This window comes from Hipposideros armiger, unplaced genomic scaffold (assembly GCF_001890085.2).
Source record: "Hipposideros armiger isolate ML-2016 unplaced genomic scaffold, ASM189008v1 scaffold_35, whole genome shotgun sequence".
NCBI classification, from domain to species: domain Eukaryota; kingdom Metazoa; phylum Chordata; class Mammalia; order Chiroptera; family Hipposideridae; genus Hipposideros; species Hipposideros armiger.
The window spans coordinates 241,200-259,926 of record NW_017731385.1 but is presented as its reverse complement, the minus strand read 5'-3'; the positions used below and the strand labels follow the sequence as shown (position 1 = coordinate 259,926).

Here is an 18,727-nt window from a genome sequence, read left to right as displayed (position 1 = left end):
TGAGCGGCCGTCCAGAAGCTGGCGACTGATCTGCCTCGCCCGGGAAGAGCGCAATGATGGTGCCAACTTGGGCCAGTGAAGCAACATCCTCCACAGCTAGACTGAGGAGCAAAAGGACAGCAACTTGTCTGTTCCCCTTCCCCCAATTCCCCAATAAAAATCTTAAAAAAAAAAAAAAAAGAAGTCTTTAGGATAAGCAGAGGACAGAATAATTCAAGATTTTTTACTATCTTCCCCAATCTCTTCGAGTTTCCTCTTACCCATCTAATTTGACAGCAAGTTTTGACAAGATGCATAAGTGATTCTGGAGCCAAACGCCAGTGTTTGAATTCAGTTCTACAATTTGAATTCAGTTCTACAATTTACCCCACCTTGTGCCTTGGCTTTCTCATCTACAGAACAAGGGTGATAATTATACCTCACTGATTTGTGAGGGTTACACAAATTAACACACAGAAGGGACTCAGAACCCATTCCAGGCTCACAGTAGGCTCTATGAATAACTATTATTAAACCTTTCCAAAGCAATCAAAATTAGGTTTTCGCTGAAACATCTCTCCCACTTTTCACCTGTTGGTTTGGTATTTAACTGAAATGCAAAAAAGTCAAGCACGACCAGCATAAACCAATTTGACTAGTATCTACAAATCTTTGTGATGTATATAAGTCAACTGAAGGAAGAGGATGGGCAGGATCACGGGAGCTCAGCAGGGTGTAGGACCACCCACAGACCTGCAAAGGAAAAGCACTCCCTGCCAGTCAACTTGAGAGCTGGTTACCCCTACGGAGGTCCCTCACTAAGCGTTTCTGCTACACTAACCTTACCATTAAATAAAATCTACATTAAAAAAACCTTTGCCTGCTAAAGTCAGCACTCAACAAAATGTAAATCTACTCTGGTCTTTTTCTATCCAGTTCACCACATGCTATTCTCCCTCGTGATAAAATCCAAAATGAAAGACTACAGACATTATTTATTGGCCCAGCTGGACTGAACAAATAACCCATACAAAATGTGGTTCCGAGGTTCATTTTCATATTCTAATCTTTTTTAAATGCTGGTGACAGTTCACAATCCACCAACAGTGACAAACACCACTGTGAGTAACTTCTCCAGGGCGCAGCCCACACCCACTGATACAGCCCTTGGTTTTAGGCAGTTACCTTTATCAGCTAGAGAGAAAGGGAGTGGAGTTCTGAATGGACTAACCATTCTAAGTTACTTCTGGAATCCAAGGTTTTGGAGATATCTAAAAAGGAAGAGAGAGCACTAGAATCTAAAGCACCCTGAGGTGAAAACTTCCATCAGCATACACATTTTAAAGGTACTGTACAGCTGGATGGAGCATGACACTAAATGCAGAAGAAACTCCTCTTCCATCAAGTGTACAACTCGCCTTAGCATCACCCCACCCCCTCTGCTTCCAGACCTCCAAACTAAAGCTGCTGTTAAAACAGCCCTGAGAGAGGAACAGAAAAAATGGGACAAGCAATGGAAAGACAAAGGAGAGCTTTTAAAAAGTAACTCCATCGCAGGGGCTGGGCTGGACACTGGTATTTTTAGAAGCTCTACGACCTGATAGGAACAACAACAAAAAGAGAAAGTAAACAGGAAAAGGAAATTATCAGTTAGGAATCCATTGTTTCAGGCAAGGTCACTCCTGAGGAGCACTGAAGGGGTCTATCAGCAGATGGCCTCCTAATGCTGACCAGGAAATTCCAGGTTGGCTGGTGAAAAGCCACATTCCTGAGGAAGGTTGAAACTGTAATTAGGTTACATATTAGGTCTTGGTTTGCTGATGTGGGCCTTCACACAAGTGACGCTATTTTGGGTCTGTTTCTTTTTTAACACAACTTTTAAAACATGTAAACCTTATAAAGGAAAGGAAGGGGGAGAGAAACCAAAAACACAAATATTAAGACTATAGTTCTAACATAATACACTGGATTGTAGGCATTATGCTAAACCAAATATAGAGTGGAGACTCATTACTAAAAGCTACAGGCAGTTAAACGTTGGTTGTAAACAGCACTGCGGCTACATTTATGTCCACATAACACTGCACCTTGGTATTCACTATTCACTCTTGCACAGCTTGAGAGAGGAACTGAGGCAGAGGATGAACCAGAATAATTACTAGCTCCGTAAGTGGAGGAAAAAGGTGTCTGCTCAGAGTGCCTACCAACAGTAGGGCTATGACTCATACAAGAGATTATTCTAGTCCAGAAAGAATCATATGCTCCCTTCAAAAGGCTGGCTTTCTCTGAAAAGAATTCTAGGAGAGGAATGACTGCAAAACACACCCAACATTTTCAATTAACTAAAATCATTTTAACCACTCTCCTACCTGGCTTAAACAGACTCCTGTGGGAGAGCAGGACACNAAAAAAAAAAACCGGGATTTTTAGATTCCAATAGAAAAATAAATGTTTATGAAAAAAGTTTCACTCGTGCTTCCACTTGTGAAAACAAAGAATCTCTTTAAAATCCTGTATGATGTTGGCAAAATGGAGTGATTAAGTATTTCTTGCAAATAGACTTTGGGGGAAAAAAAAACACAGTATTAATAGCTATTGTTCCACTTAGAACTTTTAACCATTTCCCAGACGACCACAAGAGGGCAGCACAGCAGCACAGCAACACTTCGAAGAGCAAGTCTGTGGAGTCTCTGCCCAAGAGCTGCCATTTCAGCACTTGGATAGTGTTTATTTTCCTAAACTTACAAAATGGCTGAACTGCTTGCAGAGCATGCTTTTGTTGGTGATGGTAGTGGTGAGAGCATAATCTAATAAAAACGCAAAGCAATCTCACTCGACTTCCATAAAACTTATATCCAGACTAAGCTCTATCAATGATAGAATAGCTAATATTTAGGGAGCACGTATGTATCAGGCATATGCAAAAATTCTCCTTTAATCCCTACAACAAAGACAAAGTATGCTTATTGTACAAGTGGCTCAGCCCAAGTGTGTGTATATGATGTCACCATGTCACCATCCCCACCCACAGTCTAGATTATGGAATCCACACTATTTAACCTCTAAGTGGTACTGCTGTCCCACCCAGTCATGCAAGTTTCAGTTAAACAGATTATTATGCCACCCAAGGCTGATGCACAATTACTTCTAATCCTTTTTATTTGTTTTAGGATGGGGAAGAAAACATCTTTTAAGACCTCCACCAACTCTGGCTCCTGTCATATGATTCTGAAGACTATGCCACACTATAAACAAGGTTAAAAGACAAGAAACAGACTGAGAAAAGAAATTTCAATGGATATACAACAAAACATTTATGTGAACAACATATGAAGAATTACACATCAAAGAAAGATCCAATAGAAAACTGGGCAAAAGAAATGGTCATACAACTACAGAAGAGAAATTCAAAATGGCCAATAAACTTATGAAAAGGTAATTAAACCTCACTGGTAATTTGGGGAGTGTATATTACAACAAATTTTATTACACTCATCTGCTCTGCAGGTATTTCAAATTCTGCTAATAGTAAATGATGGTGAGAAAGAAGGGAAAATAGTACTCATACCATTGTTGAAAAAGTAATTAGTAGAAGCTTTGGGAAGCACCTTGACATTATCCAGTAAATCTCAAAACATCCATGTGAGTCATGCAATTCAATCTGTGGGTATAGAACCTAGAAAAATTATCCAACAGGAGGTAAGAACTATAGAATTGTTCAGATCTCTCCTCATAAGATAAAAAAAAAAAAAAAGAAAGAAAACAATCTAAATGTCCATGTATAAAAATGTAAAAATAAAATGTGAAATAGCCATACTATGCAATTAACTACAATAGACTAGGGATGAATTAATCTGTAAATATCAACATGACAATTTTCAAATCTATTATGTTTTTAAAACACAAAATATATTATGTGAACCATATATGTGTTTAAAATCCCAAGGTTTTTACATGCCAAGTTCATGCAAGTGACTAGGGAGAAGGGTTAAGAGGAATTTAGCTGTATGTAACTTGTTTAAAACTTTAAGCATATTACTTAAATTTTTCTGAATTTCTCAAAATAGAGCTGTGTTTCTAACATGGTAGAATTGATCAGTATTCAGGAGTGGACGTTCCTAGGATTCGACAGTTCTTCTGGAAGTTACTCTGATACTGGTTAGCACTATGGATCCTGTCTAGAAAAAGGCACATGTGTAACAAAACTGCACACAAAAATGCTGCTGACAGTTTCAGGGGGGTAAAAGGCCCTTCAGCACCTCCTAGTGGTAAAGAGTGGGGGGAAAATCTACCTTTAAATAAGCATATTTCTAAAATTCCCAACTGGTGCTAGGCAGACGTTGCCTTTATCATGCTATTTCTGCTCCCCAATAACCAGTAAACATCTGAGTGCCCTAAACAGTTTAAGGTACAAACAAATGGCACCCAGGCATACATATCATTAGGGAAGATTGAGTTATAGCAAAAAGCCTGGATAAGGTACAACTGGGTAACCATTACATATCCACTTCAGACCTGGCAATGTATTAAGGATTATACAAAGGGCAGGGCAAGCTTTCTACGCAGCTTAGAATGTAATCAACTAAGCAGGAAAACGCAGGTAAGAGGAAAAGAGCTCTTCCTATCATCCACCATCTCCAGTGATGTACTCCCATCCATTTAGAACCTTGAGGGATGGATGGACTAGTTGAACCAGGAATTCCTTTCTTTCAGCCCTTTGCAGCTTGTCTGTCCTTATTAACTTTCAGGCTGTAATCTTTAGACTTTTATAAGAGAGCAACTCGAAAAGTTCAAAGGAGATTTAAGGCCTCGCTGCTAAACCTCAGTAGTAAAAAGCACTTACACCCAGTGTCATAGGAAGTAAGTGGGGTCCCTGGATCAGGCCTGAGAAAAGAAACAGGAAAGGCGGGGCTCTCAACTTTCTTAATAAACAACCAACATTCATGGTGGCAAGCACTTTGCTAAGATGTTTTAGACCAGTTTCTCACGCGCGGCATTGCTGATGTTTTTGGCTAAATAATCCTTTGTCACGGGAGATGTCCTGCTTCAAGCATTTTTTTATTTAATTCTAACTCTCCTAAGGGACACATACAACACATTCAAGAAGTTTCCCTAGAGGACATGCCTACAAAACCAACCAACCTGGAGGGCTTCAGACAATCGGTCATGTCCCCTTCCCTGCTACTGCTTAACTCCTAAAATCCAATCAGGTATGGGCCTGGTGTTTTAGACTTCTCCAGTGATTCCGTTGCAAGGCCTATTTGCAAACTAAATTTAGAAGAAACAAATGAGATGCAAAGCCCAATCTTCACACAAGAAAGTTAAACTGCACAAGGACAAAGTTCTTCCTAGCTCTTCAGAGCCTCCCCTCTCCCTCCCACATACCCACCCACCTAGTCTCAGACTACTCCCATGGGAAACACTTGAGGGGCTCCCTTTTAATTTGACTCTTTTTGATGTAAAATTATGGCCTCCTTAACAGCATTTTGTCTCTGGCATCAATCACACAATGCACTGTAATTTTAAGTTTCTGGTTTCTTTCAATGAAAGTCCTTAGGATAGGGCCAGCTGAGTGGCGCGTTGGTTAAAAGCTGGCTTGGGACGCCCGAGGGCCCCAGTTCAGATCCCATGTATGAGGGCCAATGGCACTGCCCTCTGCAGCTAGGATGCTGAGCAGCGGCTCAGTCTGGAGCTGGGCTGCCGTGGATCGCCAGTGACGGCATGGGCTGCAGCCCCTGCTGCAGTGAGTTGCCGTGGGCTGCCGTGTGTAGCCAGCAGCCAGCATGAGAGGCCAGCAGCCAGTGTGAGCGGCCGTCCAGAAGCTGGCGACTGATCTGCCTCGNGCAATGATGGTGCCAACTTGGGCCAGTGAAGCAACGTCCTCCACAACTAGACTGAAGAACAAAACAACAGCAACTTGTCTGTTCCCCTTCCCCCCCAATTCCCCAGCACTGTTCCCATCCCCCCCAATTCCCCAATAAAAATCTTTAAAAAAAAAAAAACTATAAAAGCTTTGTATATACCTTCCTGTGTAGCTCTGTATTTGTTTGTGCAGGAGTGTGCGCCCTCTAGAAATGTCACAATGCATACAATACCTTTTAAGTAAAAAAACACGGCCGTGGACCAGACAAGTGACACGTTGGTTAAGAGCTGGCTTGGGACACCAGCTCTGCAGCAGAGCCCCGGTTCGAATCCCACATTAAGACAAGTGACGCTGTGCCCTTTACAGCTAAGATGGTGAACAACAGCTCGACCTGGAGCTGGGCTGCCATGAGCTACCGTGAGTGGCTGGCAGACGGCGTGAGCTGCCAAGAGCTGCCATGAGTGGCCATCTAGTGGCCGGCGACCGATCTGCCTCACCTGGGAAAAGCGCAATGATAATACCAACATGAGCCAGTGAAGCGACGTCCTCCACAACTGGACTGAAGAACAAAAGGACAGCGATTTGTTTATTCCCCTTTCCCAATTCCCCAACACTGCTCCCCTCCCCCAATTTCCCAATTTAAAAAAATAAATCTTGCAAAAAAAAAAAGCAAAGCCGTGTTTCTACCAGCACCTATGTGCATAAATCATTTTAATCAACAAATTGCTAACAGCAGTTCACTGTATTGGACGTATTACTTGAAATATACCAGTGGATTCCATGAACTACTTGTGTAATTTCTAGAAAAAAAATTAATAACCATGAAAATCAAACCCAAGAAAGGATAAACAGCAAATTCACAATTGTATTTACCTAATGGGGCTGAGGGAGGCAGATGTGATCAGGGAATGATAGTGGTGACATTTTATGACTGAAGCTAAGTGGTAAGTTCATAGTTTTTCATTATGTAAGTATTCATCTTTTTAACGTTTAAAATGGTGCACAACAAATCTACCCAAAAGAGTCAAATTCGAGGCAAAGGATGTAAATACCCCCAATCCTACACATATGAGCTAAAGATTTAAATAAGAATTAAGGCTAAGTGTTTAATTATTTTTGAAACCAACAAGTCAGCTTTATTAAGACTTTAAACAATATTCAGGGGGGAAAGTATTTTTTTAAAAGCCTTAATAAAGGGAAAACTCAATTAATTTGCTACTTCTCCTAGATGGACAGACAAGTTCTTAAGTGGTGAAATGAAAAACCGTATTTTTTTTAAAAAATTATAAATACCTTTAAAGCACTGACAGTATAATTATTCCCTCAAATGACAGGATATTTCTTGAAATATTATGCAGAATGGCTATTAACGCCTAATTATAATGTCAAACACTATGAATGCTAAATTGTTCTTTGCAATGCTGACTTAAGAGTGGAAGCTGTGGGGCCGGCCGAGTGGCTCAGTTGGTTAAGAGCTCGCTCAAGAGTCTGAGCTCTGAGCAACAGCGGTTCGAGTCCAGCCCGAACTGAGCAGCCGCTGAGCTGCCAACAGGTAGCAGGATGGCTCAGCTAAAAAAAAAAAAGAGTGGAAGCTGTGGAAAGTCCACAAGACTGACAAAAAAGGGTCAAATGGAGTTAGTAGGCGAGAAATCCTGTTACTAAACTTTCACCTAAACAATGAAGTAATAATATTACCTGATTTCCAGTGGCATTAAGTTATAAGGCAATTAAAAAAACAATTTTCAAGGAATGATTATCCACCATACATACAGAAACCTCTGAAAAATAGCTATCTGAAAATTACTCAGAATCTAAGTTGGAAAAACATTTTATAAGTTTTAATTGATCGATACAAGGGAAATACAATGCAAAAATAAATTAAAGGGAATCAAGTCAAATCTGGGATTTTTAGGGCCGGCCGAGTGGCGCNAGCTCCAGGTTGAGCTGTTGTTCAGCATCTTAGCTGTAGAGGGCAGTGTCACTGGCCCTCATATGTGGGATCCGAACAGGGGCCCTTTGGCGTCCCAAGCCAGTTCTTAACCAACGCGCCACTCGGCCAGCCCTAAAGCACATATTCTTAAGAGCCTCAGAAAAGAAATCTAATCCGAGTTGAACCAGTCAGGCATCCCTAGAACAGTGACTCACCAATGTCAAGGTCTCGTTATACTTACTGACTCCTTGGTCCTTTACATAGAAGCTGACTACTCCAGCTGACTAAGGCATCTGAAGTCACTTGCTCTCAACCTGTGACCAATCAGAAGGCAGTCACCAGGCAAGAGGAAGGCTGGATGGCACAGTTAAAAAGCACAGGCTCTGGCATCCAGGCTTGGGTCTCAGCTCTAGATCACCTCTTGCCTGTGCCACCCTCTATGACAATATCTGTAGTCATGCGAGCATCAAATGACAGCTATGAAGGCAGCACTCTATAAATGTCAACGCCTTACCCAAACAGACATTTTAGAATTTCACATCCCAGCTCCAATTCCCCTTCTAACACAAAGTTCTTCCCAGCTACCACCCATGAGTGAGTCAGTACCACACAGCTCAAGGCGCTAGTTGGAATTATATTAATAGTTTGGCTTCCACCATTTGCTCATAGGCAGGAAGGTAGAGACAGCTCCAGAATTTCCTTATAAGGGATCTAAAAGGGCAGTCCGCTTGAAAGGGCTTGAGGGATGACCCGGAAGCTGCACGTGCATTGCCAAAGAGGTCCGTGGCTTGGAGAGGCCTGAAGATTAGGGAGCCAGGGCTGCCCACCTGCTCCCAGCCACCCTAGGCATGGTCACTGGTAACATCCAACTTCCACAGACTGTATGAAACCTGGCCTCCGCCAACTTCCCAAGACACATCATTTCATCATTCCTTCCCCTCGCCCCCACTGCTGCAGCCATGCTAACCCACTTGCAGAGCAGAGTAAGCCCTAGTACTGCTCACCTCCAACCTCTGCTCACGTAGCAAGCGAAACACCTGATTCTTGAAGCCTCGGGTATGACCTCTAGGAAAAAATCCTTTGTGCTCTCCAATCTCAAATTCAGTGTCTACTAGGTATTTCCACAATCGTCACAGCAGTGACTACCCCCAGGGAACTGAAAATAGGCAGCCTCTTTCAACCCCAGCTCCAACCCCCATGCCCCAAAGGCTCTCACTTTTTACCACATCCTGCCCTACAAGGCTGACTCCAGAGTCCCAGCTGTTCACATCTATGCAACTTTGCCTCCCATTTGTCCCATCCCAGACAATTAATTTGGTCACTTGTCAACCTTCCCAATAGACATGAGAGCTCAGCAGTCTTCTTCCACGTTTTCCTGTGTCTGGTACTCTAGAAAAGGACATGGACAGGGGGACTTCCTGACTTTGACATAATATGCAATCGTCTCAAAATCCTTTTGAAATGAATGGTTTCATTTTTTAACTGCTGCTACAATGCTGAACTCCAGACAAGAGATTAATGCTGGAATTGTATTTTGGCAATCACCACCAACTTTGACACAGAACCACAGCATGGTCCATAAAATGCCATGAAATGTAAAACATTGCAACAAGAAAATGGAAAATCTTCAAATACCAACTTAAAGAACCAAAGTCACGGGCCGGCCGAGTGGCGCACTGGTTAAGAGCTGGCTTGGGACGCCAAAGGGCCCCGGTTCAGATCCCACCTATGAGGGCCAGTGACGCTGCCCTCTATAGCTAAAATGCTGAAAAACAGCTCAACCTGGAGCTGGGCTGCCCGTGAGCCGCCAGTGATGGCGTAGGCTGCAGCCCCTGGGTTGCCATGGGCTACCGTGTGTAGCCAGCAGCCAGCATGAGCGGCCAGCAGCCACAGTGAGCGGCCGTCCAGAAGTTGGCGACTGATCTGCCTTGCCCGGGGAAGAGCGCAATGATGGTGCCAACTTGGGCCAGTGAAGCAACGTCCTCCACAACTAGACTNGACTGCAAAACACACCCAACATTTTCAATTAACTAAAATCATTTTAACCACTCTCCTACCTGGCTTAAACAGACTCCTGTGGGAGAGCAGGACACATATTTTCGATGGTCTTAGGAACCAAGACACCACTCCTCTATCCGTCTCCAGGCCCACATGCAGATACGCCCACATACAAGTACCCGGCGACCCCTGTGAAAGGGTTGTTTGACCCCCAAAGGGGTCGCGACCTACAGGGTGAGAACCACTGGTCTAAGGATAGTCCTGATTTTATACTTTGGACTCAGTTCTAATAAGTTCATTTGTGATTTGTGATGTTTTTAACGGTTCCCCCAGTGCCTGGCAAGAGCTGTGTACATAATAGACACCAGTGCAGTGTTTACTTTAGTACTGAAAGCTTTTCCCTCAACTTAGATGAGTGAAGTACTCATTGTTGGATTTGAAAAGCAATTTGCTCGTTTTTAAAAATGTGGACAGTAATCTTCCTTAGGTTATTAAGATTAAATAATATAATGCCTATAAAGTGCTTAATAAAGACCCTGGTACATAGAAAGTGCTCCGCAAATGTAAGCTCTTAGTAATATTATTTTATTCCTAATGCTTCATCTTAACCTCCGATGGTCTTAGGCGACCCCTGTGAAAGGTTGAGAACCGCTGCCTTAGACTGATGTGTTACCCAGGGCTTCTTCCACCCGCTGAAGATCAGGGTGATCGCTTATTTCCCAAATTATGGGAACTCTCCAGTGAAGTAAATTTAAATACTTTGTTTTCAGTATAAAAATACAGTCCAGATGAAGTCACTGAAATACCAAGAAATGGTGACCCTTAAATCGAACGTGTTAACAATAAAATGCTAAACTGGAACTGTTTTGAATGGCATAGATGGCTTCCATACACCTCGGTTCTCCATGATTTATATGCCAAAGCAACGCCTTGTCCCTCACCTCATAAACCGCACTCAAAAATAGACAGTATAGTACCTCCCCTATCAGTTCACGTTTAGGCTAAGTAGGAAGGTCCTAACAGACATTTAATAGTGTCTTCCAACACTGTGCTAAATTACTGATTACAAAACACGATAGACCCTGGCATTTGATGATGGAGTCAACTTTTGCTGTTCCGGCTTTACACTAGTAGCACTCAAGTTCCAAAACAAGTAGTAATAGGCAATGCTGCTGAGGTATACATTTGACTTCAAAGCTCATATAGGCTGGGATGCAAGAGGGTCACCTATAAGAAGCACCCAGGAGAAACCAACATGGTTATTTTTATTTGTATATAAAATAACTTGGATGATTTAAAAACGTTTCTTTGCTAAAGTGACTCCCCTTTATTAAGAAGGCCAACTGAGTTCTAAGGTTTTTGGAAAAAAAACTAAGATCTTTTAAAAAGATTACTGGATGTCACACAGAGCAGTCACTCAACTTTTATGTCAGGCACAAGTTACTGTACCACCTTTTATGGGAGAAATGACTGGAATTTGGAAATCTGAGGTGGCCTCAGGAGGTATCTCTTGCAATTCCAAGGGGATTGTATGGGGCGGGGGCACACTAAGTCTTAAATCTGTTAGCTACTGTCAGGTAAAATTGAACTAAACTTCCAGATTCACATCTCAAGAAATAACCTGCTGAACTTGTACAAACAAAATTCCTTATCAAATAGTTTGCCCACCTTCCTGTGATGACTGAATCTTTACAAAAGATGTAAATCTTCAAAGAGCCAACTATCAATAGGAAACTGGAAATTTTCAAAGCAAGAATCCGAGAGATCAATACTTTCCATTATGCACAGACAGGAGAAAACCCAGAGAACGTTCAATAAACACATGTAATACTTTGGTTCTTTAAAAAAGTTAATTGGCTCAAACGGCATGCAAACATTTCATAGATGAATTGCTATAATATACATTTTAGCTCACATAGTAATAATATCTATTTTGGTCTAAAGCACCTTCAAAGTAGTCTAGATCCTGGAACATGACTGCACTGCTACTTAATTGTATCCCACTTTTAGAAATTTAAGGGCATTTGGCAAATACAAAAATTTTAATACAATTAAACAATCTCAATAAACAGGGAAAAAAACTTTGTTCTTGTTGCTTTACATGTACCTGAAGAACTTAGAAATACCAGTTAATGATCAAGTTCTACAAATATTTGTTTCTAAGGCTGTTAAAATGTGTCATATATAATTTGACTATGTAATTTTTAAATATCAGTTACAGACTCTTGGATGAGTAAGTCTATAAAACAAATGGAAAACCCAGTTTCACTTGAAGTTGCCAAAAACTATCCAAAGAACTCTTCCTAAAGAACCAAAACTGACCTACAAAACCTTATAGTGAATTTCAACTTTGATAAACTTTATTTGGAAACTTAAGATATGCCCAGGTAAACATCTCTACCTACACTCAGAAGGACCAAAGCTCTTCTGAAATAACATATTTTACTCAATAAGAAAATTCCTGAACAATGGCCAGCTACATGACAATTCACTTCCGTTACTCTAAAAATACTCCAATAATGTAGGAAAAAACTTTTTGTCCGGCAAACAGAAAAACAATAATATAGCCTTTCCTTCATGCTTAATTACTTTTGACTGAATCATTGATAAACAATGATTTTTTTTTAACCTTTGCAAAGGTTTCCAAACAAGGCAGACAATGAGCATCGCCACAGTATTCTAATAAGTTTATCAGGAAATTAAAATTTCCAGATTGGGAGATCTAAGATGTTTCCCACGATTTTGCCAAGTGATTCTATCAGCTAAGTTTGGGGAGTCACATTTCCTTAACAAACATTATTAACACCTGAAGAGTTGTTTTCCAACTTGTTTGCATAGTAATAGGTACCAAATGCTGTATTATATTGTTTTTTAAAGTTAACCTAATATTTAGTTACTGAATAAAATCATATTTTCTACTTAACTATCCCGTTATTAATCTTAAAAATAAATTACTCTACACATACTGACCTGAATTTTTCTCCATCAAATGCCAATTCAGAAAACGTATGGTACCAAGTAAAAATGCATGGAGACAAATTCAAATAATCTTCCCTTGATCTATGAGCCATGTATTAAACAACAGCTCTAACACGTTATGACGTTTCAACTTAAATAAAAGTATCTCTTCTGACAGAGAAATGGTTTGGGTCAATGATAGCAAAATTCAACTCACTGATCTCCTCACATGAACAGAAAACGAAAAAAAAAGACCCGTTACGTTTTCTATCTGAAGGTTTCCGATCTGCACCTTTTACTTTCTGCAAAAAGGGAAGCCGTTTCTCAAAGAGGAAAGTCATTCCCAGAGAAAGGCAAAGGAATGTGCTGTAGGGTGTAGACCAATACAGGGAAGGGCGGAGGATACTCCCAGGAGCAAAATCGTTCTGGGAAGTGGCCGCCGCCGGAAAGTCCCGTACAGCTCCCCTCCCTTCACTTTCCCCCTCCCAGCAGGCCAGCGGCTAAGCAAGGCGGAGAAAGCACCCGGGCTGCGCACGCAGCTCAACGTCACTGCGTCTGCTCGGCAGACGTCTGACGTCACGGGGCGGGGCCCGCACGAAGGCTGCCGCTGTTGACCTGCTGTTACCAGGCGCGCATACAGCCAATCATCTCTCGGCGCCGGCGCCGGCCGGCCTTTGAACTCGGCACGGCAACTTCCTGCTGTTTGGCGAGTACACAGTGCAATGCAGTATGTCTGTCAGCGCTGCGGCACAAAGGAACAGCCATTTTGTGACTAAGCTGGACCTGCACCAAGATGCCAGGGGCTCACAGAGCTGCTGTCAGCGCTAACTACCGAGCTGCCCTTTATTTTAGCACCAGAGAACCAAAAAAGAAGAGAGGGGGAGAAAAGCGAGGTTTTGGTATTTCAGGATTCAATTCGCTTTATTTTCCAGTCTTTTCAAAACTCCCGATTCGTAGGAATTATCAGTGTCATAAAATGGCTGCCACTTAAAAAACTGTCTTTTCCAGTCCACAAGCAATTGCATTATACCATTTCTAAACTCCCCTAGGCTTTTAGAATAACTGCTAAAAGCCTGATTAAAAAGCAGATGATTTTCACCGCACCTCAGGTGATCAAAATAAATCTGGTTCAACAGCAGATGATTTGGACACAAATTGAATAAACTGTTTCAGTTCTTAACATAAATTGCAAAGGCGGAGCCCTAGCACACACAACTAACTCTTTGTGTGCACAGTTCCATCCTGATTCCCATCTCTGTTTCCATTCTTTATTACTGAAGTTACCCCAAAATGTAAATTAGTTAAGTGTGTGGAATATGTTTCTATACAGGTCCATCACTAAAAGTTTGTTTTAAATAGTTAGAAGCATCACACATACCAAATACTTGAAAAATCCTTTGAAAGTGAACTTTTTACTCTTCAGAAATCATGGTATACAAAGTGTAACATACTTAAATATCAACTTCACAATACAGGAATAACAAACTTACATAATCACTAGTATTGCATTATTTCCAAAAACAGGAAAATACCAGGTTTACCTCAACTTGCACTCAACCCTTTCAGATCCTAAAGTAATCCTCAGACCAAAAGTTTACTACTTGACCTGCAAACTCCTCCCTTCCTCTACTGTGGCTCAGGCTGTGAAAAGTGATTTTTGTACTCCCTGAACACTAGACTTTGTGCCATAGAAACAGGTCCTGAACGGAGAAATTCTGATGGATTAAGGAACCAAGTACGAGTTAGGGCCAGTCTCCTTAATTTTAGCTCACTAAAAATAAAAATAACATTTATCTACAATAAAACACCATTAATAACCTTTAGCTTTACAATTTTAAAAGTGATGTCATAATTATGTACATGTGTTAAAGTATGCAATTTAGGGCAACAGTACTTTAAAAAACTCCATCATCTCTTCAAGGAGTCTCTCAAATATTTTTGGCCATTCATCAGGTACATGAATCAAAATATACTTGACAAAATGCATTTAAATGCATAGTGCATGCTTCTTAACAATGCGATAGGCAAATGCATGACAGCTTCGAAGTAGTTTTCCAGGTGACAGTAAATAATTAAAACAGCAACACTGCTTGAGTTTTTAAATTAGAAAGCAGAGTTTGATCAATGTTAACCACAAACCTTGCATAAGAAAGCCAAAAGCCATGTGAGACTATGCAAATCATACACTAAAGGGAGTAACAATTTTAGGTCCGGAATCTTTAAAAATATGTCAAATAAATGTGGGGATTCCTATTTCTTCAAATCGCTATTACTTTTCAGAAAAATCAGTTTAGGGTTAGTAGAAGTTTTCTGTCCTAAATCTAACCTAGGCATTTCAGTTCAAATACAGCAGCAGTCCAAACTGTGTGACAACTCAATTTGCAAAAGAATGTGGAAAGGTATTTTTGAAAGCAAGGGTCAAAATACTTTAAGTCTAATGCTACAAATGATCAACATTTGTAATAAACCACATTTAACTTTCATATTCACTAATCTAATAGGAAATTATGTTATGTAAAATTATAAAAAGGCAAAAGTGGGAAAACCATATTTCAATCACATTCTTGTTAACTGCATGATTTAAAATTTATAACATGACAAGTTATAAGAACACACATCAAGAAATGCATTCATACTTTAAAAAATTAATATACAGATCATACAAGAAAACATCAGAGGCTTTATTACTTAGTCACTAATAAGGTACTCCAACAACCGTGAAACAAATGATTTGAACAGTACATTTGTAAGCTTCAGAAGATAAAGCATTCCAGGAGACACTGTCGAAATAAATCAATAAATTTAAAGCAGTTACAACTAAAGTACCAGGATAAGATCCTACTACATCTACCAACCAGGAAGCATTGTCTGAATATAAACATACAAATGTAAACCTTAAAATGTGTTAAATGTAAAATATACAATCATAATCACGATAACAACACAAAACAGAAGTATTATTAAGAGTATTCCAGGATTTCTGGGAACACAGGTTTAATTTCATAAACGCAGGCACTGTAACCGTCAAGTAAAAATTTTGTTAAATACTATCAAATTTTCCTAAAATGTCAAGAGTTATCAAAAGAAATATAGAATCAAATAAAAATATAAACTGAGAGGCATCAGTCAAAGGGTCCTTTTTGCAATTTCATTTTAAAATGTACATTTTTTCATTCATATAACTTTCTCAAATGTCTATTTACTATAATTTACTACCACAAGGCTCCTCTGTGGCCTTCAGTTACAAGTTTGGGTATCATAGATTCTTCAAAGAAAAAATTTGCCTTGTATGTAAAATGGTGCAATGCAGCAATGGCTAAACCGACAAGGTCATTTTTCTACAGCACAAAAACCTAAAAACTGTAATTTATTGACAGAAAAACTGTAGTTTACAAAAAAGGCCCCTTTGAATAAAGGTACCTTACCTTTAGGCTGCTGTAAGAGGCCTTAAGTCAACTCAACTTTCATAAATTGCTACCAAAAAATTAGGGTGTGGCATATTAGCAATCTCAAGGTCACGCTTTAAAAAACGAATCCAAATTAGTAAAATACTTAAAATAACACAGACAGCTATCCTTGTCTGTCAAGGTAAACAATGTAAGCTAAGGTTTCCCCCCAAAAAAGAAAAAAGGAATAAAGTTGATAGCTCATACCTCGATGCATTGCTGTGTGGCGAACTGTCCTCCTCTTGGCTTTTGTCCTTATTTCTCATCATCTTTTAATTCTTAAATATTAAGGGGAAGGGGGAATCTGTGTTTGCTTTGAAGTCCTGTGCCCAGGTATTTACTGTCAAAAGTTGAAAGAAAGGTAAGGTCCCAGCTTCTATCGATGGTTTTTATTATCAGGAACAAAGTCCTGACCATGTAACGATAGTAATACAACAGCGGTAAGCACCAAAAAACATAATATTTCTATTTTTTCCTTTAAAAAAAAACAAAACACGTTAAACCAAACAGGGGGAATCATCACTATCAATAAGGAAAGTTTCTCAAAGTAACACACTGGATACAAATAACAATCTCTGTATCTTATTGCGTCATCCAGGAATTTCTCATATTTACAAGAAATAAAGCAAACTTTAACACATAAATCTTTTAAATTATCACTAAGGATCATGAACTTACCTGATCCATGTAGTATGTCCAAAGCAAGAGTCCTATCTAGTAGAAAAATATCAGGTCCCAAATAATTAAAAATCCAAACAAAATTCTCCGTCAAAAAACCAAAAATAAATAAAATAATCCTCAAATGTGTTAAATGGTCAAAAAAAATAAAGCAACAATTAATACTAAAACGGGTACGGAAGAAAAAAACCTCATTAGGAGAGCGCACAAAAATGGAGGTGCGCCATGGCTTCTAAGCTGGAAAAAACAACGACCTGGGCTCTCTGTACGGCTGCTTCTTTCCAACAAGGCACGAAAAGAAAGCTCCTAAAAGCTGCTTTTCTCCCTTAAAAACGTTCGAATCGACCCCAGTAAGTCACTAGGAGAGGCAGGGGGCTGCGGGGGCCCCCTGAGGCTGCCCGAAAGTTAGGGAAAGTTGCGTAAAGTGAGGCGAAGGCAGGGAGCAGAGCGCGCTCTCTCTAAGGCACAGCCGCCATCTAGAGCCTCCTTCCCAGCTCTGAGAGCTCTGCCTTTGATTGACACTCTCTACATTTACCCCACAACTCAGGTGATGTACCATAGACCCACCCCTTCATCTCCACCAAAAAAAAAAAAAAAAAAAAAAAAAAGAGGAGAGAGATCCTCCATCCCAAGGAGCCTGAGGACCCCCACCCCCACACCTCCCTGCCCCTCCAGACCACCCCATCAGGGGGAGGGGGGAGGGTTTCTTAACCCCCTCTGGCTCAAAGCACCCTTTTTAAGCCAGAGAGAAATGTAATTTGTTCCTTTTGTCTAAAGATCTGCTAAATATTTCAGTCCTTGAGCTAAAATAACTTCCTCTCTGGACAGGAAGTGGTGTTTTATCAAGCCATTTTGAAAAAGGGATAATTTTCAGAGAATTTAAGCCCGTCTTAAGTATTAATCTTTTTCAAAATTAACCCCCCACATGGGTAAAATGGCTTCCAAGTGAAAGCAAAGTCTCCATTTCATAAATTAAACTCAAGTTTTGCCTTCTTTATGAAGCCTAAAAATTATCTAAAGACAAAGTTTTAGGGGGAATTTTCCATCCCAATTGGAAGAAAGGGGTACAACTCAAGAGCGCCTCCCTAGTGGTTGTATTAAAGCAAAAATTAATGCTACTACTTTTTATTCGAGAATCTCAATTTTCCTTTGTACTGTCCCAAAATTCTTTAACCCATTGTATAACCTTGCAAACTTTAACCGCCCAAAAAATCTCATAACCACAATATATTTCCCACACTGATTCAGGCAAAACAAAATTCTTCAATTCAAGAATATGAAAGTACCGTGGTCACCTTAAAGTAACAAATCCAAGAAACTCCACCTGCAAAACCAACACAACGCATGTATCCCAACCCTTCCCTTGTATTTCAAAGTCTAAGTATGTACCCATCTCAACAATGGTTAAATTAATAACAACTGGTCATATCTGACGGCAAGTTATCAAAGTAATATCATAGGCCAAATTCTCCCAAATATCAAAACCGTTAGGACCTATGGAAACGAAATTATTACTAACGCCAAAAACAAATTATTCAACACTTTTTCTCTCAGCAAGAACCCAAGAAAACAGTCACACATCCAAAAAAGAATAAAATAAACTTCCCTTACTCAACATTATAACCTGCCAGAACAATGTTTCCACACAGAGGATATCCATTTTACATTTATACCCAACAAATGCAACAAGTTGCATCTAAGTAAATGTAAACTCCATAATCAAAACCCACTTTCAATAAAGGATAATTTTGTACCAAAATCAAAATCCAGAATTCCACTTTTGATTTATACAGACCAACCACCTCAAATCAAGAGAACAAAGACTGCACATGTATTGATCATGGATGTGTGTGCTATGGTAATTGACATTAATCA

At 40.1% G+C, this 18,727-nt stretch overlaps 1 protein-coding gene across 3 annotated transcripts in view; it reads right to left on the bottom strand.

Annotated features, from left to right (window-relative positions):
• Window positions 1-17,434, bottom strand: part of LOC109380374 (chromodomain-helicase-DNA-binding protein 2) — a 60,794-nt gene extending 43,360 nt beyond the window's left edge. Inside the window, exons 1-2 of one of the 3 annotated variants that reach the window (XM_019637857.1) lie at window positions 16,853-17,434; window positions 16,382-16,514 (exon numbers count right to left, since the gene is read on the bottom strand). In XM_019637857.1, coding sequence (XP_019493402.1) covers window positions 16,382-16,443 — 62 coding nt within the window. In that variant the 5' untranslated portion in view covers window positions 16,444-16,514; window positions 16,853-17,434. Of the gene's footprint in view, window positions 1-12,740; window positions 13,163-16,381; window positions 16,515-16,852 lie in introns of those variants that run through there. The other 2 variants (XM_019637855.1, XM_019637856.1) reach the window with 2 other exon arrangements.
• Window positions 17,435-18,727: the final 1,293 nt, after the last annotated feature.